The sequence below is a fragment of the Falco naumanni genome, chromosome 8, assembly GCF_017639655.2.
Source record: "Falco naumanni isolate bFalNau1 chromosome 8, bFalNau1.pat, whole genome shotgun sequence".
Taxonomy (NCBI): Eukaryota; Metazoa; Chordata; class Aves; order Falconiformes; family Falconidae; genus Falco; species Falco naumanni.
The window spans coordinates 21,517,279-21,541,419 of NC_054061.1; the positions used below are offsets into that span (position 1 = coordinate 21,517,279).

The window sequence follows — 24,141 nt, forward strand, 5'->3', positions numbered from 1 at the left end:
AGGTTTCCTATCTTTCAGTTTGACTATTAGACAGTGCAGAAAGACTTTCAGGAAGAATCTGGAGCAGAAGAGGGGACCCAACTTACTGTTCAAAATAATTATTAGTATTTAAAGAGTTTTCTATTATCTATGAGATAGCATGCTTATTTAAGCACTAATGGGTAATCATACATAATGACACAGTAATGTGTGATAATCTGTTATGTAGGGATCAGAAAGGGTGTTGCCAAGTGGCTTAGATATCTTTTCGATGATGTGTCAGGCCATAATCAAATGTTCTGGGATTGGGATGGTAGAGTAAGATTATAAGCAAGTTTTTTAATGGTTGCGCTCAATCTCAAAGGTCCTTTCCAACTTAAATGATTCTATGATTCTAAGTTTGTTGCAACGTGGAAGTATGTGGCATTTTTAAATGTCAGGCGTGAGAATTCAAAAACTTGGAAAGAGCATTTCTGTTCAAAGTTCATCTTCTGAATGATGCAAAAGATGAGGTAGAAAAAAATACAATAAAAGGGTATTTGCTACAAATGTATTTATTAAGGGCATGAGTGTCAGGAGAGGACTTGCCTGGTATGAAATTGATTTCAAAATGTGGGTTTTTCTGAAAGGCAAAATAAAATAGAATTGGCCATGCCTGCACGGAGTTTATGTCACTATACATATAATGTTAGCAATGAAATATAGGGAGGTAAGACAAGTGTATTTTGTTGTTGTGGTTTGTAGGGGTGTTTTGATTTGGGGTGGGTTTGTTGTTTGTTTGTTTTTTTTGTGTGTTTTGTTTTGTTTGTTTTCGTGTGTGTGTTTTGTTTGTTTGTTTTTGTGATATGGATATTCCAGATGGAAAATCTTTGCAGATTTTAGTGCAACTCTTCTTTGTGCATCCTTGGATTTCAAGCTCCTGAAGGTTTGCCTTCACACATGGTCCTGGGTGCTGCATTAGATATGATTAGGGTCTGTAAATATTGAGTGAATTCTTCAAAGGTTCACCAGAATCATACAGCAATTTAAGGCAGGCATGCTTAACTTAACAAAGAGGGTTTTAAACTTTAACTGCTTTAGTGAAGAAATGTGTTCAGAGGACCAAATGGCTTTACCCAAAAATCCCAATGGGCTCAGTCTGTACTCTGACTTAAAATAGTTATTTTTCTTGCTCAGCAAGTAAACCCTCCCTTGTAAGTCTAGTGTTGTTTAGCTTAGTGTGAATTAACATTTTTTAACAACACTTTATCTTAAATTTTTAAAAGCGTAAAACTCTTAGAAAGATTATTACACTAGAATAAATTACTAGTATTTTTGTAATTCCTGTATACAAAGACCACTACTCAATGTGTGGTTTCTTCCTTGAGGATTTTAGTCTGAGCAATCAGCATACAATAAAGCACATTTAAACATTTACAATGTATTAAAAAAATTGTAAATATATTGTGTGTCTCATTCTGATGTTGTGAATTGGATATCTTGATTTATTAGGCTTTGGACTGTTTTTTACAAGAAAACATAAACCAGCACAATACACTGTAACTTTAGATGGGCTTGAGTAATTTGTGTTGCATCCTTGCTGAAATCTCTTTTGCAAGACTAAAGTGTGTCTGTCTTTCCATTGCTGTGTGGCCACGTAATCAGTGGGATCCACTGGTGAGGCAGAACTGTGTTCAGTGCTTCTGTGCCCATGTCCTTCCAGCTGGCAGTGGCTGAGCTGGGAGCATCATGCAGTTGTTGAAACCTGACCTGGAGCAGAGTGGGCACAAGTCTGGCAATGAATGTGCTGTTGGCATCTGTGCTGTGCTCACCAATTCCAGTTGCTTCACCACGTGGCTGCTAACTTAAGTTAGTTGGTCAAGGCAACAAGAACTTTACTTGGGCATTAAACACAGGCAACAAGGTATGGCTGGTTCAGTGTTTTCCTGGATTTGCCAGAAGATCAGTATGGGTCTTGGTGAGCATGCTGACTGCTATATTTTGGTTTACTGGGTCTGAAAATGATGTAATATGAACCTAGTGTTTGGGAAAATACTTCAACATCATCAGAGCAGGAGCAAAGTGCACACTTTTTTGTTAGTTATATGAGGAATTAGAAAACCACTTTCTGTTTAACATACAGAAAGCAGGAAGTTAGGACATTACAGAGTGGCAGCCTGCTGTTGGTAGATGACTGATACAATCATACAGTCTCTGCTTGCTTCCACCACTGCTAGAATTTACAGAAAATAGTAGGTGGTAATTTTCTACAGATGCTTCAGTGCTAAGTATTACCAGAAATAAACATAAAATGTAGATTTAAAGGCTGTGAGAAATCTCATTTCTTTAGGAAACCTTCCTTTAGGTCCTCCTCTTAACATGCCAGAACTGAATTCATCTGAGGTGCTGTTAGGGGAGCGAGACCTGTGTTGAAAATTTATGTTAAGCCACCTGAGACCTTACAGAACAGTGCACACTCAGTCTTCCTTGTTGCCACCTTGTCTTGTGGTAGCACCTGTGTGATGTGCCAGAATTAGTACTTTTCTGGTAAAGTTACTGCTTATGGCCCAAGACTGGCAAAAAACCCTGCTACAGTCCAGAACTTCTCAATTCCTCTGAATGGGAACTCCAGTAAAGAAGCTAAAACAAAGTCCACTCTCTCCTTCCCTGAACCCTCTTTACCTTGTTTGAGGTGCTACTTGTACAACATGCTGATTAAAGCAGGTTCTTGTCATACTGTTTAAAAAAAAAAGAAAAAGAAAAAAGAAAAAAAAGACACATTTCTGTGCCATGATTCTGATTTCTTTCTTCTTTTGGGCTTTTAAAACTGTCCACATTTCCATCAAAACCTGCCTTTGGGGGCAAGTGATGTAAGATCTTAAGGAAACAGAGGATCCATTTGAGCTTCTGGAACCAGATGATTCCATGTGAGCTGAAGTTGAGTTAGACACTGTGATGAATGTGAGATGATAAATTTGACACACTAGCAGGTGAATGGCCTCACGTGTGTGTTAGAATATATGATGTACTGAAACTGACTGGGAAGAAACATAATCACTACTGAATCTGCATTTTTTGGTGAGGATTGTTGGATGTTACCTCTTACGCTTAGATATTTTGACCTCTGGAACGATCTCTTTTGATATTCAAAGCGTATGTTGACACCAGTTGTGTGTGGTATGAGGGACTTAACTGTGGGCTTTATCAGAGTAATTTCTTTTTAAGGTGTTGTAAATGGTGATAATTATGAGCAGTAGCTAGAAACTACACTTAAGTATTTTCTTTATACTTAATATGAACTTTATCCAGTTAGGGAGGGTAGAGCAACTGATGCTCTTGTGAGAATGTTTCTTTTCTTGAAATAGAAGGGAAGGGAATGGTTGCTCAAGTGTGGATATGTTACTTGTGCCTTTACTGCAGTGTACTTGGAACAACTTTGGCCATGGTTATTCATGTTGGTTCTAAGATTTATTCATGGCTTTCAACATCTGTGTGCAAGTTGTAAAAACATACAGACATGGTTTTCAGAGCATGTAATCTCAGATTCCTCATGGCAAAAATCACAGGAGTGGTAAAAGATCCTGCTCTTTCACAGGTAATAGTCTCTCCTTTCTCTATCTTTCCAGTAATCTCTTGTTCAGGAATGTCCTTAAATAGTGACTTCCAGGGCCACTGTTCTTAGTATTACTGTAAAGCCTGTGCCTCCAATGAATCTGTCTGATCTATTTTTAAATTTGGCTTTTTGGCCTTTGCATGGTAGCTTATGTTGTATGGAAGTACTTCCTTCTGGTTTGCTTATGAACATGCTCTTAATTTTAGTGGTAAGTTGTAACTTTGTATTGGGAGTGTCACCATCTCCATATGGTTAATGACTGTAGAATGTTCTCAGTAAAAAATAGTCTGCAGTGGCTCCCATATTCTCTTTTCAAACTTACTCTGCAACAGTGATTAGTCCATGAAAAGATGAGGTATGTCGTAGAACATCTGTGGTGACTTGTGTTCCTGAAAATGTGCCATTGACCTGCAGGGAGCACAGAATGTCAGACACTGGGTTTCAGTTCAGGTAGCGTCAGATCAGTAATCAATAACGTGCTAGTGAGACTGTAATAACATGAGAAATCGTGATCACTTGTGTGCAGGAAGGATAAATTTGAGCAAATGTGGAGAATGGTCTTGAGGATGCTTTCAGTATCTTGGGACAGGACTCTAGATCTGTGATGTGACTTCTTGCCTTCAGAAATCCTGGGTATGAATGCTTTAACAGGTAAACTTTAAAAATGAAGAGAATAGTCAAGTGTAGGTTCTGCTTGTCTAGTTAACCTCGTTGTTCTACTGCCTTAGTGATTTGAAATAATTGAGATTGCCAGTTTAGTTTCAGATAGTCATGTTACTTTGGTTTTTTTTTTTTTAATGTGGATTGTGTGGGGGTTTTTGTTTGTTTTATTTTTGGACCGGACTTCTTATTTCCTCCTTCTTTTCCCAGCAGTATTGCTGTTCACCAGCTCCTTCATGAGACCCTTCTGAGTGGAGGGGTACTGCTGTCATGCTGCTCCTTGTAAGCAAAATCTGTAGGTTTTTTAGCCTGGCTCAGGGGTTGCTTTTCTAAATCCTGTGGATTTCTCTCAAGTACTCCTTCACTTTGCTTACCACAGTGTTCAGCTTTGGTTGCAGTGGTCCTAGATGAGGCCTGAGAACTGAGTTGTGAAGACTTAAATCCTGGGGTTTTTTTCCTTAGGCAGTACTTTTATGTATACTGCAAGCTAGTGTAAACCAGCACCGCCACCAGAAATAGCCAGTGTAGACATCTGTGTAGTTACTCTGTGAGCTGTCCCGGAGAAGCAGATGTATAGAAAAAATACAGCTTTCTGTATGTGTTTGGTAGTAAATCGATGCCCCAGTACAACTGCACAGTGACTATCCTCCACTGTCCCACCTGCTGCAACTGCAAAGTCAACAGGAATTAACATCCCCTTTTAAACCACCAACGCATTCAGTTTACATTAATGTGTGAGGCGTGAGCTGTGGTGTTTGAGCCTTGTTGTTTATATCCTCACTATATTAACAGAGGTGGCCAGAAGGGTTATAGCCTCAACAGTTTGGAGTGGAAGGAGGAGTGTGGCTGGTAGCCTCTTCAAGTATGGTGGAGTCAAGAGTCTGTGGCTCTGTGTTTCTCTGCTCTGATTGCTTTGCAGTGTGCTAGACAGGCTTCAAAAACCAGATGGATGTGGTGTGGGAAAATCTAGTTGTGATTTTCCATTTTATTATCAGTAGTTTATTATAAATGGTTTTTCATAGCCTTTTGACAATGCTGAAGTGCTCCGGAGGTGGGATGGTGTAGCCAGGTAGAAAGTGTGCTTGGATCTCGCAAAGTATTTCAGGCAGCTCATTTCAACCTTCATAGCCTGTGCTTAGTTTCGCTTGGCCAAATAAACTTCTGCACCCCATCGTAGGTGTCTGCCTTGGTGACAGGATAGGGACTTTTCATCATTTCCAGGAACACTGAGCTTGAATACTGTAAGCCAGTGTTTACCAGCACCGCAGCAGTGGTGCAGGGTAATCTAACTGTGTGCCCGGCCTGTGGTGGCCTAAATGGTTTTCAGGGTGGAGAAATTTGGTAAGTATTGATTCTTACATTAATGAGAAACAAATTGGATGCTCTCAAATTGGGGAAATACATTGTCTGAAGACAATGTTTGAAACTTTCTAAGTATGATTTCAGTGTTTATTCTGTAATAATTACAAGCTGGGTTGTGGAGACATGGTCTAAATCTGTCTTGCAGAGATATGCACATACCAAATAGCAGATCTTGTGAGGCATAAGATGTGTTATTTTCAGATGTTTATATCTAATGTGATTCTGCTTAACAGCTAAAGAATTGAAAAGTTACTGATTCATCACTGGTGAAGGTAGCTAACCTATAAACCAATAACCATTTGCTTTTTGTAGCCTGTGAAACTGATTTCTTTCTTTCTTTTTTTCCTCTTTTTTTTTTTTTTTTTACCCTAGGTGTGGGTGCTATTCATCAGTGCATTTATTTACACTATTTGCACATTTGTATATGCAAATATAAGCTCTGCCTACACTACAGAGGCAACTGCAGTGATGTTTGCATATGTAAAATAAGCTGTGCTGAACTATATGTAGTAAGACTGGTGTGGAATAAAACTACACAGCTGTACTATAATTTTGTATCAGCCATGTGATACACCTTATGGTGCTGTTCTGTATTGGCCTTCAGCTTTAGTCTTGCAGCAAAGAAACTGTTAGAGAAGTTCCTTCAGTCTAAGCATTTCTACTGTGTAATGTTAGTGTAGAGGGGGCATTGATTTCAAGTACACTTAAAATACTTGAAATTCTGTTTCATAATTTTTGTGTCTAGCTAGAGCTGTGCGATTTAAAATGTTAAAATATTGGGAATTTAAGCTAGTAATCTTTCACAACTTTTTCCTCCTCTTAAAAAATAAAAGGCATTTTAGAACTAAGTGTACTTCATTTTGGATGGAGTAGGGTGGGAAAGGGGTATTAACTTCACATTTTAAATTGGAAAATCCTTCACATTCAGAAAAAAGTAAATAAAGCCTGTGGAATAATACCTGTTTCCCAGACTTTTGGTTTTGGGCTCAATCCCTGGATTTACCTTTATTCCCCTGAGATTATTTATTTTTATTCTTCAAAGGTATGAGCTGGGAATTTGGGACAGGTAATGAAGCTGCCAGTTGAAAAATAGTTTTCTTACTGCTGTATTATAGTTAATTAAATGTTCAGATCTTATGTAAATGTTAGCAGTTACTTTTAAGTAGCTGATTTTCTGGCATGTTTGCATATGTTTTTTAACTAATAGTGCATGTGGCTGAAATCTAAAATAGTGTCTTTGCATTTCTTTTGTGTGACTTTCTTACTAACCTGACTGATGAATGAACATACACTGAAGGAATTGGTAAATTGTCCACTGCCGATGGTAAAGCCTTCGCAGATCCTGAGGTTCTCCGAAGACTGACATCCTCTGTCAGCTGTGCACTGGATGAAGCTGCTGCTGCATTGACACGGATGAGAGCAGAGAACAATCACAATGCAGGACAAGTGGACAAGTATGTATTGATCACGCCCCACCTCCAGTTTCCCAACTATATGTATTTTTAATTTCAAATTAAGTAAACTTTATAGTTAGCACTTGGTAATGTAGCTGCTCCACTACTTGTAGAAGCAAAGTTAGTGAATCTGAAGGTGTAATCTGTCCCATCAGATAGCTTCAAAGTGTAAGAGAAAAGTACAAAAAAAGTGATACTTTCTAACCTGCTGCTCTTTCTGTGTATTAAAAATTGATTTCTTTTTGAAAAATAGACTGAATTCTTAGCTGTGGAAGAGTTGGTGATAGTAAATAAAACTATATTATCTGATAACTTTTTTTTTTGGTAACATAATTAATGAGGATGGCATTTAACTCCCATGATGACAAACTGAGGATTTATCCTGTGTCATCAAAAGCTTTCTACATTAGTAATTTGAAGGCATCTTTAGGGATCCTGAAATATTTTCTACTCTGACAAGTGATGCAAATACTTTGTAAACTGTTGGGATGGTGTGACTGCTGCATATACTGTTGAACTTCACATTTAGAATCAAAAATGGAAAGTCTTAAGTTTTCTTTCATATGGGTGTCCTCTTGGAATTCAGACTGGGATTGGCAAAACAAAGCGCTTACAATAAGGGCAATAGTCTTGAGTCATTGCTGAAAATATAAATAAAAATATAGTTTCATTTCCTAACTGAAGCTGAATAAATTACTTGTGGATCAAAACATGAGGAGGCAAAAATACACTGGGGAAGCATGTTTGAATGTAAAAAGGAAGTATGCAAGCGATGGAAACAGGCCAGGTGGCCCATGGGGAATATAGAAACAATGTCAGGCATATAGGGGCATGATTAGGAAAGCCAAAGCCCACCTGGATTTGAATCTAGCAAAGGGCATGAAAAGAAATGAGATATACGAGTGTGAGTATATCGGCTGCAAAAAGAAGATGAGGGAAGATGTGGGCCAGCTTTAGAATATGGCAGGGTACCTACTGATGGGGACACCGAAGGGGGTTTGCCTTGGGCTTTACTGGTGAGATTTGCTTTCAGGAATCCCAAGCCCCTGAGATGAGTGCGAAGGTTGGTATCAGATTAGGGAGCATTTAAACAGGTTGGACATAGTCTAGTGAACAAGTTCCTGGGACTTGATAGTATGTACCTGTGTGTACTGAAGGAGCTGGCTGATGTCACTGTGAGACTAGTTTCAATTTATTTGAAAGGTCGTAGGGAATGAGGGAGGTTCCTGAGGACTGGAAGAAAGCAAATGTCACCCTTGTCCTCAAGAAGGGCAAGAAAGAGGATCCAAGGGACTTGCAGGCAGGTTGTCCTCACCTCAGTCCCTGAAAAGGTGATGGAGCAAATCCTCCTGGAAGCCATTTCCTAACATAATAAGTACAAAATGATGATGGGAAGTAGTCAGCATGGTTTTACAAAGGGGAGATCAAGCCTGAGCTGATAGCTATCTACAAAGAGATGGCCATGTTGGTAGATGATGGATGCTGTTTATCTTTACTTTAGCAAGTCTTTTCACACTATATCCCACAACATCCTGTGGGACAAGCTGATGAAGTACAGGCTAGTTAAGTGGACAGTGAGGTGGATTGAAAACTGAACTGCTAGTCTAGTTAACTGCTAGTTGTTAGTATCAGAAAGTCTGTCCAGGTAAAGGCAAGTTGCTAGTGGTGTACTCCAGGGGACGATACTGGGGCTAGTACTGTTTGATGTCTTCATCAGTGACTAATGTAATGGTACGGAGTGCATCCTCAGCAAGTTTGCAGATGATACAAAACTGAAAGAGGTGCTTGATGGACCAGATAGCTGTGCTGCCATGTAGATGGGCCTTGACAAGCTGCAGAAAAGGAGCCAGCAGTAATCTCATGAAATGCAACAAAGGGAAATACAAAGTCTTGTACCTGGAGAGAAGTATCTCTGCATTTGTACAGATGGGGAGAGCTGAATGGCTGGAAATCAACTTTGGAGAAAAAGGCCTGAGTTTTGTGGTGGACAACAAGTGGAACAGGAGCTAGCAATGCACCCTTGGAGCAAAAGTGAACAGCATTCTGTGCTTCATTTGGAAGAACATCCTCATGACATTCTTGTCAATTTACAAAATGCCTTGGATGCATCACAAACAGAACCTGAGCAGAGAGCAAACTGGGAGACCTCTCAAGGTGCCTGGTCGACTAGAATCAAGTTGGTTTTAATAACTCTTTCCCAGAGCATATTTGGTTTTGCAGCAGTTCTGTATTATATGAGGTGGTTTACGGTCATCTGAGAATGACGGATCTGTTTCAGGATTTGTCTCCGAGGTCATGGTGTTAGGTGGCTCCCATTTGTAAAGGCTAGGCTAAGGCTATGTGTGTGCAAAAGTGCATTGAATCCCCACCCTCTCCTCCCCGCTGAACACGGGGACCTGAGCTCTAAGTACCTCATTATGTGTGAGTTGCATCAGGGCTGTTTGCTTGTGCCATGAGCACACATCTGTCCCTTACCTTCTTTCCAGGAGAAGGTGGCAGGTTTGGTAGTGTCCTGCAGCCTTTCAGTGGAATCCCATTGCTTCAGTATATGGACTTGACTATGTAGCCAAATAATAAACTTTACCAAAGTATCAGTTATTTTGCTTAAAATACGTAGTGATTACAATGCAAATGTAAGTGATCAGATGCTGGATACTCTCTTCGGGTCAGGTCTCTGCTTTTATCTAGCAGCTGCTAGCACAGATTATTTCACTTTGGGGTATATGGCAACTGAGGTCCTTTTAAAACAGGGACTTAACATAGTTTTACCATTACAATCTTTGACCAATTGAAAATTACAACTGGTCTGCTTTCCTGAGGGAACTTTGTGTGCTCAAATGGATATTTTCTTCAACACGAGTGAATTTGAGTGAACTACTATTTTTTACAGAAGAAAAGTAGAAGTTTGAGGTTTTTAATGAATCTGAGTATACTAGTTTTTTTTTAAGAGACAAGTTTCCATATCTTGCAAATAAAATACACTGACAGGAATGCATCACATACAATCCACTACTGTTTGTAACAGTGCTGCTCTTCCTTTCCCCCTCCTGCCAGGGCATTAACTATGGCTTGGTTCCCAGTGACTGAGGGATGATGGTTCCTTGCATATATTTTCTAAATAAAATTGTCACCAGTTGGAGAAGTGTAACAGAGTTGGTACTGAGCATGACTTGCTGTTGTTTGCACTTGTGTTTAGCAGTGCTTTGACAGTTGTCTTTGCTTAAACTTTTTTTTTTTTGTAACAGAAAAAGATTTAAAGGACAGGTGACTTGATTTGAAATAAGTTGAAGCTCAGCTCACAGTTTTCAAGATTTGTTTAGTGTACTTTCCTAGGTCTCAGGGGAGGTAGCTATTCTCTCTGCTTTAGAGGTTGATGATGGTTAAAGTCGTGATTATAGATTTCTGAACTTTCAGATGCCAAGCACTTGGGGTTTGTCTTGTCTTTTCCTTCTAACTCTTAGCTTGTAATTACTATGTGTAGCTTTTTTAAAGGATGAGTTAGTAGTGTTCTGTGTAGAATTTGTGTTACTGCTATTTTAAAAAAGTGCAGTTCATTTGGCTTATTTCATCCATCTGAAAGCTTCTGTAATATGCTTTTAACAGTGCATGAATGGGAAAGTAGTAAACTTCTGTAAGGCTCCTCTCCTTTCTTCCTGTAAGATGTCATTAGGTAAGGATTTTTAAGAAAAAAAAACTTCGAGCTAGTGCAGAGTAGGAAATAGTCCCACTAAAGGAGAGACAATGGTTAGATGTTTTTCTTGTTAAGTATTCAATATCAGTGGTCTCTGTGATAGTAGTCTTTTCACTTTTTGGCTTTATCTCTACTAGAAATTTACCTTGGTACCTATAGTCAGTAGCTTGTTGTGGTCATTACCCTCTGTGTGTCTGGCATTCCGCTGAAGTGTAAATAGTACCAGTGAGATGTATTCTGTATCTTGCAACCACCACAGATTACCTAGATTTGAGCACTCTTCTCTGAATCTAAGCTATATGAGAACTTATGTGAGTTAACAACTGGTAAGGACAAGAGCTAATTTAGGTATAAGCAAGGTCTATCTCACTTTCTCCTGTGGAAATAACGGGGGTGTGTATATATGTATTTTTTCTTAAAAAATCTGTAAGGTATATTTTCTAGTAAGGCATAGTACTAATGTCATGAGTCTTCATTTAAAGACTTCCTTGCATAGGAAAGTTACACATCTCTTGCAGATTTATTTTGAGCTTATTCTGTGATAACTGATTTTCCAGTCGCAGTTTGGCAGAAGCATGCTCAGATGGGGATGTAAATGCTGTCCGGAAACTGTTGGATGAAGGAAGAAGTGTAAATGAACATACTGAGGAAGGGGAGAGTCTCCTTTGCTTGGCCTGTTCAGCAGGATATTATGAATTGGCACAAGTAAGTAATACACAATCAAAACTAAACCTTTGTGAAATGCTGTCTAAAGGGTGGCTTTGATAGGTAAACATTTTAGCTATTATGATTGTAATAATTTTTTTTATAATCTAAACAGATTATCGGTTAATACACTTTACATTGTCTTTTAAATGGTAAATGCATCATATATGCCTTTAGGTTTAAGTGACTTGTCTGAGGAATGCATCTTGTTTTATGATGTATCTACTTTTCTGGCACTGTTCTAGATGCAGTCGAGTTGTTCTGCCAAGCAGATGTTGCAAGACGATCCAAAATAGCAGAAAACGTTACAAATGCTTACCTTCTAAAAATTCATGTCTCAGTCACTCAAGATTCTTTAAATCACATCTATATCAACAGTGCGTTAATTTCTGTGAATTTTTGGCTTTTATACTTGTGTAGCTAAGGGCAGATTTTGTGCTTCTTTGAAGATGTTTAGATGACGGTTCTCAGAAGGTGGCCAGCTTCATGTTTTGATGCTAGGTGTGAGTACAGGGAAAAAACTGTTTACCTGTAAGCTTGACCCTATGTGTGCTGTGGTCATTAATGCAAGTTTACAGTTTGTCTGCTGTCATTCTTGTTAGTGAAGTACCTTGCGACTTTTGAAAATGTCCAGTATTGCACTGTAACTTAAGGTTGACTTCAGCAGATGTGAACAAGCACAGAAAAACAGGATTTCCTGAAGCAGAGCACAGTGCGGATAGTAGTTACGGACAGTCCTGGGGAGTGCCATTGTGCTTCACCATTGAGGGTATTACTGCAAGGGAATGCTGTGGCTGGCTGGGGAATCGTGCTCACAAGCCCCACTGAACTAAAAACAAAATGTTGGTGTTACAGTTTATTCATAAAGTGATTTTTGTTTTCTCTAGGTGCTACTAGCAATGCATGCAAATGTTGAAGATCGAGGGAATAAAGGAGACATAACTCCCTTAATGGCAGCTGCCAGCGGAGGCTATGTAGATATCGTTAAACTTCTCCTTGTTCATTGTGCAGATGTCAACGCACAGTCTTCAACAGGTAACTGGGAAGCAGAAACACAAAGGATTAATAAGACTGGCACATAAGATGTGCAGCTGTTCAGAATATCTGTGGTTTTGTCTAATAGTTTCATTCACAAGAGAAGGTGACAGGAATTATTAAGAATAGGCCAGATACACAGCAGATGTGTTTAGTGTCTTACCTGGCTGTTTTAAATTTTTTTTTTTAATGTAAACTGTGATGGAAAGCAGAGTTCCTGTGAGAACCACTATGGTGTTAAATGATCAGAAAAATACACAGAAATTTGTTTTTTCTCATCTGTAATCCAAAATTACACAGTAAGAAGACCATGGGACACATCTGGTCAAGACCAGTTATTTCGGTCTATAGCTTTTTACCAAAGAGGAGGTGCAATTCTTTGAACCTTGAATGTTGTCTACATTGCTGATGCTTGACAACACCTTAACTAACCTTGCTGACAGTATTAACCTGCAGCTGGATTCTGTTAATATTAAGATAGAATTTAAACTTTGTTAAAATTTTAAAGTGCAGTCTGAACTATGGAATGAAATGTTCTTTTTATCTTGATGATTAGCCATATTAGGCAGAACTTACCTTAAAGTTGACTGTAGCTTCTAAAACATAAGCCATATGTGATTGTCTGTCACTTACAGTACCAGTTTTAAATTAAAATTTATTTTCATCTAGCCAGTAGAACTTTTTCAAGGGATTACAGGATAAAAACCCAAACGTGACAACCCTGCAACCTCCCCACCCCCAAACTCTACAGTGAGCATGAAAATTACTCACTGATCTTTCTGTGTGTGTATTTGATCTCTCTGTATGCTGAAGTAGGAAATGTAATAAAGAAAAAAAAATCCTAATTTTTAATACTGGCTTAGCTTTAAAAGTGACATCATAGTTGTGATTTTGGAATTTTATACCCAGCCTGAAATTATTGACTGTGAGGTAAAAGGCTGCTGTTAGTGATGCATTTGGTTTTGTTCAGAGCTGTTAAAACTATTCCTTTCCTATATTAGGAGTGGGTGATGGAAAGGGCTTTCGTGTAAACTACTTCTTCTCTGCAGGGAACACAGCTCTCACTTACGCTTGTGCTGGGGGCTTTGTTGACATTGTGAAGGTGCTATTGAAAGCTGGTGCTAATATAGAAGACCACAATGAGAATGGGCATACTCCTTTAATGGAAGCAGCCAGTGCAGGTCATGTTGAGGTTGCAAGAGTATTGCTGGAATATGGTGCAGGAATCAACACTCACTCCAACGAGTTCAAAGAAAGTGCACTTACACTTGCATGCTATAAAGGTATGTCTCTTGCCTTTTTTTGTATTTTGGTTTAAATTTATTTGCTAGGATTTATGTAACTAAAGCTTCTAGCCATACTTTGAATGTTTTCTTAAGTGTTTTGCAATACTGGATTTTGGTTTTAAATTGATGTCAGGAAATGCTCATCTGTGATGTAGTGGTGTTAAGCCTGTCTACTTGTGTCCAGATGTGGTGGACATGTATTAGGCATGCTGCAGATGAAAACTTGTGACTGGCTGCATCCAGACTTGTGCTTTGACAAGCTGCTGCTCTCCTCTTCCCCCAGTACTGCATTCCATATTTCATTCAGATTCCCCGTACCAGCTGTGTGCAAGTTCTGAAAACCTCTCTGTTAGTTGTTAGGAAAATAGGAAGTTAGAACAAATGTTCCTGGATACCTGATGGGGTGAAAATGCTAGTATTATGGATACTTTTCCTTCAGTGTAATTTTGGAGGATGTCTATGAATTGTTATGTATTATGAACTGTTAGGGACTTTTGACTTAAATTCTTCTGTTTAGAGTTTCTATATAAAGTAACTTAGTGCGATGGTAATCCAGTGTGCTTCCAAGTCTTTGTTTCTTTAAAAAATCTCCATAAAATTTCCAGCAATTGCCTTTCTCCTAATAGAAGCTTTAAGGATGTGGATTATTGTTACAGTAATTCCAGGTTTTGCCTCTGTAGTTAGAATTGGGAGGATACATAGTATGTATAACCCATCTGAAAACTGGTGTCTGGATTTGTAATGGATTTCCTGCAGGATATAGTAGTTCGTTACATGGAAATTTCAGCATTAGTACTCTTGGATATATGTTGCAGGGGCATTCTTGATTCTTGTGACCTTCAAGTGATGTAGTGTAAGATCTCCATTGACTAGAGATTTCCTGTATTAGCTTTAGCAAGATGGTTGAGCTGCCTTGTTTTCCTAACAGTTTATGTAAAGCTAAGTCTTGTCTTGGAGGAGGATGCTCACTGAGAGAATAATGTATAAGGACAAATTCTAAAATGACAGAAGCCATAACAGAGTTGAAAACAAGTATTGGTAAAGTTTACTAGAAGCTTTTAAAAATTGTGTCAGATATCATAATACGACATAATGTGTGTATCTTAGTTCTCAGAAATATGTCTGTGAATACTGTGATAAAAGCTTAAAGTTAAGTTCAGATCTACATGGTCTTATTCTAAAAGATAAAATTCCCCCCCCCCCCAATTGTGTATACTGCCTTGGAACACTTAAGTAGGTCGTTATAAAGTTGAATAAGGAACAAACATTGTCTTTTATAGCTCGAAGTCACAAGGAAAAGTTCCAGTTGTGTAAACTTGAATTAGAGAGGTCTGTCTTCATCTCATAGTTGGGCAGTATCTTTGGGAAAGACTTGTCTGTCTGTTCTGCATTGGTATTTTTTTAGAGTCCTTTAAAAAAAGCAGGTTTGTGAATTATAACTTGTAACAATTATAATAGAAAACTATGAAAATTAAGTGATTTTAAGTGTGCTCTCTGCACTACTAAGTTTATGATATTAAATGCTTGCTTATTTTGATCTGTTTCATTTAAAGGCCATTTAGATATGGTTCGTTTTTTGCTTGAAGCTGGAGCTGATCAAGAGCATAAAACAGATGAGATGCACACAGCGCTAATGGAGGCCTGCATGGTAAATAGCCTTTATTTGTACCCTCCCTTTTCAATGAGAGAAGAATGAAAGAGATGGTAAATTAAAGTGAGCCTTTGTTAACAAGCTGTTTTGGGTCTGCAAGAGGATGTGTTTTAGTTTTTATGGTAAGAAGGCCTTTACTATAGCTACCAGAGGTGGCCAGCTTCTCAGTCTGATTGGTCACAGGGGAAAATTACTCTGATTTTTGGGAGTGTGATGTATTGTTTTAAATGCTCCCTATGTGAAGTGTTAGGGATAACTAATGTGTAGTGTGATAAGTAGTAGGTTGAGCCCAAGTCACTGTTTCTTTTGCAGTGGAATAGTTATTTTTCCACCTTTGTCTTTAGAGAAGGCTTCTTGGATCACCATGGTGTGAGCCTTCCAGAAGTGCACTGAGCTAGATGACTAATGCATTGCACTTGTCCTTTCACCACTGCAGGAAGTATTTTGCATGTAGAGACAGTTTGTTCTCTTCTAAGTTTCTGTACTTTTGTCTAACAGACTATTGTCTGTTAGTTTTTTTCTTTTGAAATTAAGACAGTAAGTCAAAAGTAGTTTTGTTCTTAGTTCCTGGGCAACTCATAATTTCAAAGCAGCCACTGAGGTAAAACTTGCCTTTCTAAGAGCTTCATCTTAATAAAGAGTGTGCTGCTGTGTCAAAGCATGTCTGTAACCAGTTTTGTCCAGACTTTAGGTGACCTTTTATCTGTTCTTCAAGCTAGGAAACTTCTTTGAAGAAAGAACATGGACCTTGTTTTCATAGGAAGCACAGCAAAGAGAGGAAAACTTAATTTGCTTCCAGTAGCCTATACTCTTTAAGATAGGCTGCAATGTTCCTCCAGTCTTCTGAGAGCTGGAGGATCAAGTGTTCTTTGATTGCAGTTGTGAGGTGATGATGCAAGTGACCAAGGTCAGATTGTAGTGTCTCAAGCTGTGATGAAGTCTTCCAATAGTGAGATGGTAATGGTGTCCTTGAATAGTCTTCCCAGAGCCTAGTGAGAAGGATGTAGTTGCAGTGGGTGTATGCTGTCTCCTAAAGGAGATTGCCACATGACTACAAACTAAATGTTTTAATTGGCCCACTGTTCTGTTTAGGCTTAGTCTTAGGTGGCTGTGAAGTGTCTTGCTTGGAGAAGATAAAGTTGTGTGGGTTGCTTGCACATTTTTAGCTCTTGAATGTTTCAGACTAGTTTGCATTATAGAGTGTGTATTGACCTTTAAAAGCAACAGGGAGGAAATTGATCCTTTGAAGTCTGGGTCAAAGGATGGAATTTGTTCCTTGTTATCTTTTGGCTGCACCCTTGCAGAAGGGAACCATTCCTGCAAATTATTGTGACCTTTCCCAGTCTTGACTGTTTTCCAACTAATGAATGCTGCAGATACCAGAAGCTGAGATGTCTGGTCTCTGATCCTCAATTGTACTGTAAGTGCCTCTGAGTTTTAGTATGTTTTGGTCAAGACAGTGCCACACGTAGGATAATGCCTTTAGATCAGGTTGTGGTTGGCTTTTACCCAGCTTCTCTGAGAACACCACCCTGTTTTTAATTTACAAGCTTGATTGCTGTCAATATCAAGTTGCTTACTACCTGCTTTGTGGTCAATTTAAGACAAGCGTTGACAGGAGTTGCATGTTTGATAGCCCTCTTGCCCCCTTTTCTATAGCTCTGTGTTAGTTAAATTACTGGCTGACAATTCTGGCGAGGTCAGGACAGGAAACTGGTAGTTCACTTGAGGTTGCTGTTCTTAGTATCTAAGAAGTTCTTTAATTTTGGGAATTAGTGGAATTCTTAGCTTTATAACTCACCCCTAAGTATCAGTGCCCTGTCCTGGACAGCTCTGGCTTGAACCTTGGGCATAGACAGAGGTCTTCTAATGTCTTCCCCCCCCCCCCCCTTTAGTATTCCCCAACTATATTTGGATTTCCTTCCAAGGATACAACATAAAAACATCTGCTATTTGCCACTGATATTTTTATGTCTTCCTCAGGAAGAAGTATTCTTTAGTTCTCTTAGCAAAATCTGTCAGCATGCCTTGGGGCTAGTTTAAAGAATAAATCCAGCTTAACTCTCAGATCTCAGGAGAATCACTGTGTCATGACACAGGGCTCTAAATCATCAAAGCTGGCTGACAGATTACTCCCTCTGGAAGAATTCCATATTTCTTTGGGTGTCAAATGGAGTGACCATGGTGGTGCACCTAATACCCACGCACCTGCAGTATGCAAGGCAGCGAGTGGTTTTCTCTCTCCTGGTTGATACAAAGAGCATGCTTTGATTCATGTCTTTTACTTGGTGTTTTCTTTCCATCCTGAAGTTATCCTATTAATTATGTATGCTGAAGAAAGGTCTAGTATGAAGTGGCCTCTGATTAGATCCTCAGACCTTTTATGTCTCACTGAGCACTCTGCATGGCTTGAACCTCCCCCTTCATTAGGTGTGGTTTGTAATGTTACAATTTTACAAGATATCTTCTCTAAACTGTTACACAAGTTTGGGTCCTAGTTTTTTAAGTTATGCAGGATAGAGAAACCATTGAGTGTTTCTTCTTTCCTAATGCCTGAAATTCTTTAAGTTTTCCCCTTTTCAGAGGTATTGTGGCTCCCTACAAACCACACCTTAGGTGAAACATGGATTTTTGGTACTTGGTGTATTGAAGTAACTTTGAGGAGTTTAGTAAAAGTTTATTGAGAAGCTGACAGCTGCGTTTACATGCTTTGGTTGGTAAGGGCTCAAACAGACTGCTCTGGCAGTCCTAATTCTTTCCCTCTATGACAAAGATCACTTTACTCTGAGGCACTTCTCAGTATCCTTTAAGATGTATTCAAGTCTTCTCTCCTGAGAAGACTTCAGTTTCTCCTGAAACCACTTCAGTTTCTCTGCAGGTACCTTTCCCAGGATCTAGAAACTGCCAGTTGGAGCTTTTTTTTTTGTCTGTAGAAGCTGTGAATCAACTACAAAGACAAAGATTTTTTTTCTGATGCTTGTTTTGAGGTTTAGTCACGGAATGGGTTTATTACTTAAGGTATTTGTTCACTATCTCTGTTACTTTTGTGGCCCAGGTATTGTGATGGATATTTAAGAAGGTCTTACAACTCTTTCCCTGCTGGCCCAAGAAAGAAAAAAAACCCAAACCAAAACCCCTCAATATCTGTCTATCTCTTTTTCCCTCATGCATTTAAACCTAATGTAGATGTAGGTGGAAACCTAAATGTCAGATTAATCCAAGTATTACCGTAACTGTAATAAATTAAACCATCATAAGTGAAAAGACCCTGTCTTTTTAGGATCATTTGCAGGCCTAGTATGATAGTGGTTGCAACTACAACAACTAATTTTCTGATTTTTTTTTCCTGATTTTTGTATTCACCTTTGTTTTGTAGGATGGACATGTGGAAGTGGCACGCTTGCTTTTAGACAGTGGTGCTCAAGTGAATATGCCTGCAGATTCATTTGAGTCTCCACTCACTCTGGCTGCTTGTGGTGGACACGTGGAGTTAGCAGCCCTTCTGATTGAAAGGGGAGCTAATCTGGAGGAAGTTAATGATGAAGGTTACACTCCTCTAATGGAAGCTGCCCGGGAGGGCCATGAAGAGATGGTAGCCTTGCTACTGGCACAAGGTGACATCACTGTTGTTTCTTGAGCATTCATTGTGAAGAATGCAGTGTTGACCATTTGCCATTAAGTGTTCTGTGCAAATACCTATGATGTAGTGTGGCTGTCACTGCTCATTGCTGTAACTACAGAGCAAATCTAGAACACCTAGACTGTGGATGTGATGAGCATTCATCTTCCTACCCTGTGTCTGGTCAGTTAAAGTAATAGCTATTTTGTTTCCTAGGGGCAAATATAAATGCACAGACAGAAGAAACACAGGAAACAGCTCTTACTCTGGCGTGTTGTGGAGGGTTTTCTGAAGTAGCCGACTTCCTTATTAAGGCAGGAGCTGATATAGAACTTGGTTGCTCAACACCTTTGATGGAAGCTGCTCAAGAGGGTCATCTTGAATTGGTGAAATACTTGCTGGCAGCAGGTATGTGTGTAGTGCAAATGATCTAGCCCACAGATGATAAAGACTGTGTTCTGTGTGATTCAGAAGATAACTGGGCTTGATGGTGGCAGTGTTGGAACAAGAAACTATTCTCAGAGATCTTAGCAAGCAGAAAAAAAACATGTGTTACACCTTAGTATTCTTTGATGCTGATATAGGAAAGTGCCTCATGGAACACTGGATTCTGTTGCATATATAGTAGACATCAGCATTCATTAGGAACATTGTTTCCAGCTAACTGCATTTAGGACAGAATATTAATACAGATAATGTTTGGGGTTTTTTTTATATATGCTACTCCTGCTTTGGCTGAGCCTGATAATCTGCAGTCAGTCTCCTAGAATAACCGGTACTTTAGGAATGGTGCCCTGGGAAATAGTGTGCAAGACAGATTCTGGAATTTGATGAATTTCTGTGGTGAATGAATTTTACTACTATATTACACAGTTTTAAAAAGTCATGCTGAGTTGAGGAGAAATGACACTTCAATGTTTATCTGTCAGTTCAAAGCTGGTAGAGACTGAAGTGTAGTAATACTGCTTAAAATAATAAAGAAAAAGAGCTGCATTTTGGAAATCTTACTTGTTATGGGTGGTGATTTAATTCTGTGCACGTTTAAGAATAAGCATAAAATTGTCTAGATTTTTAATTCTAGAAAGTAGTACTCCCTGCTCATCAGGGGACAGTAACAACTTTGTCTCTGTGCAGTGATACAACATGTGACACCCATCACCAGCTTACTTGGAATGCTGCTTGCACTTCAATTCTGATAAAGTAGAAAGTTAATTGAGGAGCCTTATTTTGGCATGAGGGAGTCTAGATTCAATCTCACGCCTTGAAAATAAGAAAATGGCTAATCACATTGGCTTTTTTTTAACTAATGCATTACAGGGCAAGAATCATGCATAGCTTTCATGTAGCTGGCATATATGAAGCTAGTCATTTCAACAAAATGGTTTTAAAGGAAATTATTTTAAAGAGCAAGGAAGAAATTAAATTTATAGAAGGGTAAGATGTAGTATTAATACTAGTTCAGTAACACACATTTTGTCTGGTTTTCCTTGGCATGTAGCTCCTTGTCAAACTGATAGCCTAGACAGCTGTCTGGATTCACTTTTATTTGTTGTAACAACTGCCGTCTTCATTGCTGTAGAGGGAACCTAGAAATAAGTGAGCATATAGTTTTAAGTGCTTAGATTGCCAGTCATGCTTTTTCAAAGCCTTGGCTTATTCCCCTCTCTTCAATGTATTTTTACAATGAGAGTGATTTTTACCATGAGAGCAATGCCCAGGGGCCTGTGGAAGCTGTTGGTCAGTAGGATATAGCTGGTGTCACAGATAGTGCCATTTTTGTGTTTATCTGATATGAAATACTCGATAAGGAGATATCCAATAAGAAAAACCTGATGTGTTTCTAGGAGCTAATGTGCATGCCACCACAGCAACAGGAGATACAGCTTTGACCTATGCCTGTGAAAATGGACATACCGACGTTGCAGACGTATTGCTTCAAGCTGGTGCTGATTTGGTAAGAGTTCTGCTGCATATTGTGGGGAAAGTACTTTGGTTGCAAACTGTACACCGAAGCTTATATGCTTATAGATCAAGAAGACTGTTTTAGCAGTTTTGTATATGGGTGTGAAAAGTCATGACAGAAACTTTTCAAAAAATCTGCGTATTCCGATTGGTCTAAAAAATAAAAATTCTTATTGGGTAATTTTCCATCCATTAAGTGAAAAGTTTTATCTACAGCTGGCGTTTGTGACAGTTTATTTTCTTCATTTTGGTATAATCCATAAGTTTAATTGTTTAGCAGGATGTATTTTTGCATTGCCTTTATTGATCAAGCTACTTTATTATTCCCAGACTCTTGTGGATTAGTTTACCTGCTCGACTGCTCTGAATTTAAGATGTTTTAGTATTAGGAGCTACTACTTCTCTGGTTTTGTGTTAGTTTCTGAACACTGTGAGTCTTAACTTCTTAAAACTGCAGCACAAAGCCCCCCCCCAAGTAAGCAGTGCCTTTTACATGACCAGCATATTATCTCTTTCCTTTGTTCCAGAACTCTCTTTCTTCTTGTAATTCTTGGATTTAGCATACTGCTTTCAGTGTGTTTTTTTTCTGTAATGCATTTAATCGTAACTAAGTTTACATAATTGTCTTTACTTTTTTCTCATTATGTAGACAGGGACCTAAAACTGCCTCTTCATCAGCTACAGGGTTATAATGTGTGTTTGACTTTTAAGCAGTAAAAACAAATTGATATGTTAGCTTTCTAAAGGAGTTCAGAAGCCTTATCTCTAATGAGGCATAAGCAGGGAAGAATGTTCTTTTGGTTGCTTTTTTGTTTTTTTCCCTCCACTACTCTCCTTCCTTTTTTCATATTTCCTGCTTATGTTGGCTTTTTTGTTTGTGGAAGGGGTTGGAGTTGGATGTTTAGGGGTTTTTGTTCCTTTTAAGTAATAAGAATGCCAGAAAAGTTTATCGTTGAACCTGATAAATTGACATCCTAATTTAATTACTTAAATTTCAGTCTTAAATGAAGTGTGGGGTATTTTTTAAGTTTATATTTACAAATATAAATAAATTAATGCTCTTAATTGTGATTTAATAATACTTCCACTTTTTTTGTGTGCGAATATACTTTTTTTCATGCCTTATTAATTCTTCTGCAGTAAAATTCTGCTTCATATGTTCCTGCCAGGAGGGAAGGTCACTATAATTGATGTGTGCGCGCGGGTTTTTTGGTACACCTGCTGTACTTTGCTCAGTTCAGTGTTAGGTACGGAGTGTCAGCCACTTCAGTAAACACAGGAAATGTTTTGAGGATTTTATTGTATTTAAAAGCATTTAAGTACTTGGTTATAAAAAGGTATAATTCCTGAAGTTATCTCATAGTGAGGAGCAAAGCCTGAAACAAAAATATAAATTGCTATGCATAAACTTTTAAACACGTGCAAGGGTTGCTGCTTAAATATCACTTCAAATTACTAAGAGTCATGTCATTTTTTTTTTCCTCTCATCACTAAGGTGAGCAGTGCTTGTAGCCTTTAGCATCTAGTGCTGATCAGTATTGGTGAGAGAAATCTCATGCCTTTCTGAAGTTTATTTTATTGCATTTCTTTGTACTGCCAGTCAAAATTGGAGCTGTCAAGAAAAATATAATGAGGCAGACGAAAATTGCACATGTATGGGAGACCTGCCATATAATTCTACCAGTTTTGAATTCTGATTGTAAGTAAATGGGAATTGCCCACAAAATGGCAGTGATGCTTACGGCAGGTGCCTCAGGTTTGGAGCAATTTCCTTTCAAACCTCCGTGTTGTTTTACTCTGTTAGAAGTTGTAAGCTCTTCTGAATAGATTTTGTTATCTTCAGAAACCTTCCTCAGAACAATTATGAAGTGTGTTGCCTTACTGCTAAAGTATGAAAAAGCTGCTTTGGTGGTATTGTGGGAGATTATTTTTCTAAATTTCAAATTTTCATTAGTAGTTTTGTCCCAGGAAGTCTGTGGTGGGTCAGGTAATTGAACACAGATCTGGACTTAGACCCCTGGTCAATCTGTCTCCATTTGTCTAGTTAATTTTGCTCTCCCTGTGGTGTACTTTCATTTGCTGTGTCTGAACATCTCCTGTTGCGTTTATTTCTTTCCTTTTTTTTTTTTATCCTGCAACTTCAGTCTTTCCTGGGATTGCTTTCACTGGTGTTTCATTGTTTTCAGAAACCTTCTTTATACCTGAGGTTTATATCACAGTCACTGAGGAGCCTGACATACATCATCTTACCTGTTGTGGAACAGTCCTTTTTGAGGAGAACAGTGGTTATGTCTTAAACAGTAAAATAAACAGCCCTCAGCCCTGTTTCTCTGTTTGCAAGGACAAATGGCACCCACTGAATTTATCCATGCTGTGTAGCACTGGGCCTGGCAGGTCATTGAGTGTGGGGCTATGCCCCTGTCTGTAAGAATGTCAGCAGCTATGTTGCAGTCCTCCAAAGTGGTGTTTTCATAACACAGTACTGAGAGTGTACGTTGGACACCCCTGGATTGTGGCTTGAGGTCTTGTTAGGGGTTTTTGAGTGTGTGAGTTCTCTGAGATAAGTGGAGACTTAACTTCATGTGACATATTCATGTTGCCTGTTGGGAGCAGTCCCTGGTGGCCTCCTCCCCTGTGGTTCTCTACAGGGCCAGCACTGTGCCAGGGAGGCTACAAAGGAATAAGCAGTGTGAATGCCTAACCTCATGCATAAGTCTGTCTCCTGGCCCCGTTTTATTTACCTGTAGAGATGCAGCCACTGCTGGATTTTGCTGCTGTTACTTTTTTTGTTTTGTGAGCCATGTGCATGTTCTGTTTTCTTCCAGGGCAGGAAGGCAAGGAGCATAGTTTTTAGGATTTTTCTTCTCCCTGATTCTAGACTGAGGAAAGAAAGTTGATCTACCTTCCCCAGATGCTCTTGAGTTAAAGAAACAATAAACACTGGCTGTCAGTATACGTTGCTTTCAGTACTCCCATTTCTTCCCAATTCATAGCTGTTATTCCATGATTTGGAAAGCATATAATCTAAGACCTTAAATCTTTCTTGGCTTCTCAGGTCTCTCTTCACTTGCCAGGAGGTCAGGACCGAGTGGCATTTGAGGTGCAAACTTTGAGACTGCAGGTGTGAAGAGGAGCTGGATCACCC

At 38.9% G+C, this 24,141-nt stretch overlaps 1 protein-coding gene across 21 annotated transcripts in view; it reads left to right on the plus strand.

Annotated features, from left to right (window-relative positions):
- The window catches only part of LOC121093083 (ankyrin repeat and KH domain-containing protein 1), a 116,783-nt gene that overhangs the window by 34,995 nt on the left and 57,647 nt on the right, over nucleotides 1-24,141 (plus strand). For 20 of the 21 annotated variants that reach the window (XR_005829476.1, XM_040604890.1, XM_040604898.1 and 17 more), the window contains exons 3-10: nucleotides 6,891-7,047; nucleotides 11,296-11,443; nucleotides 12,331-12,478; nucleotides 13,528-13,761; nucleotides 15,318-15,412; nucleotides 18,792-19,029; nucleotides 19,251-19,442; nucleotides 20,879-20,988. Coding sequence is in view for 20 of the 21 variants with exons in the window: in XM_040604890.1 (XP_040460824.1) it covers nucleotides 6,891-7,047; nucleotides 11,296-11,443; nucleotides 12,331-12,478; nucleotides 13,528-13,761; nucleotides 15,318-15,412; nucleotides 18,792-19,029; nucleotides 19,251-19,442; nucleotides 20,879-20,988 (1,322 nt within the window). In the remaining variant the exon portion in view is untranslated. The remainder of the gene's footprint in view (nucleotides 1-6,890; nucleotides 7,048-11,295; nucleotides 11,444-12,330; nucleotides 12,479-13,527; nucleotides 13,762-15,317; nucleotides 15,413-18,791; nucleotides 19,030-19,250; nucleotides 19,443-20,878; nucleotides 20,989-24,141) is intronic. The other variant, XM_040604911.1, reaches the window with a different exon arrangement.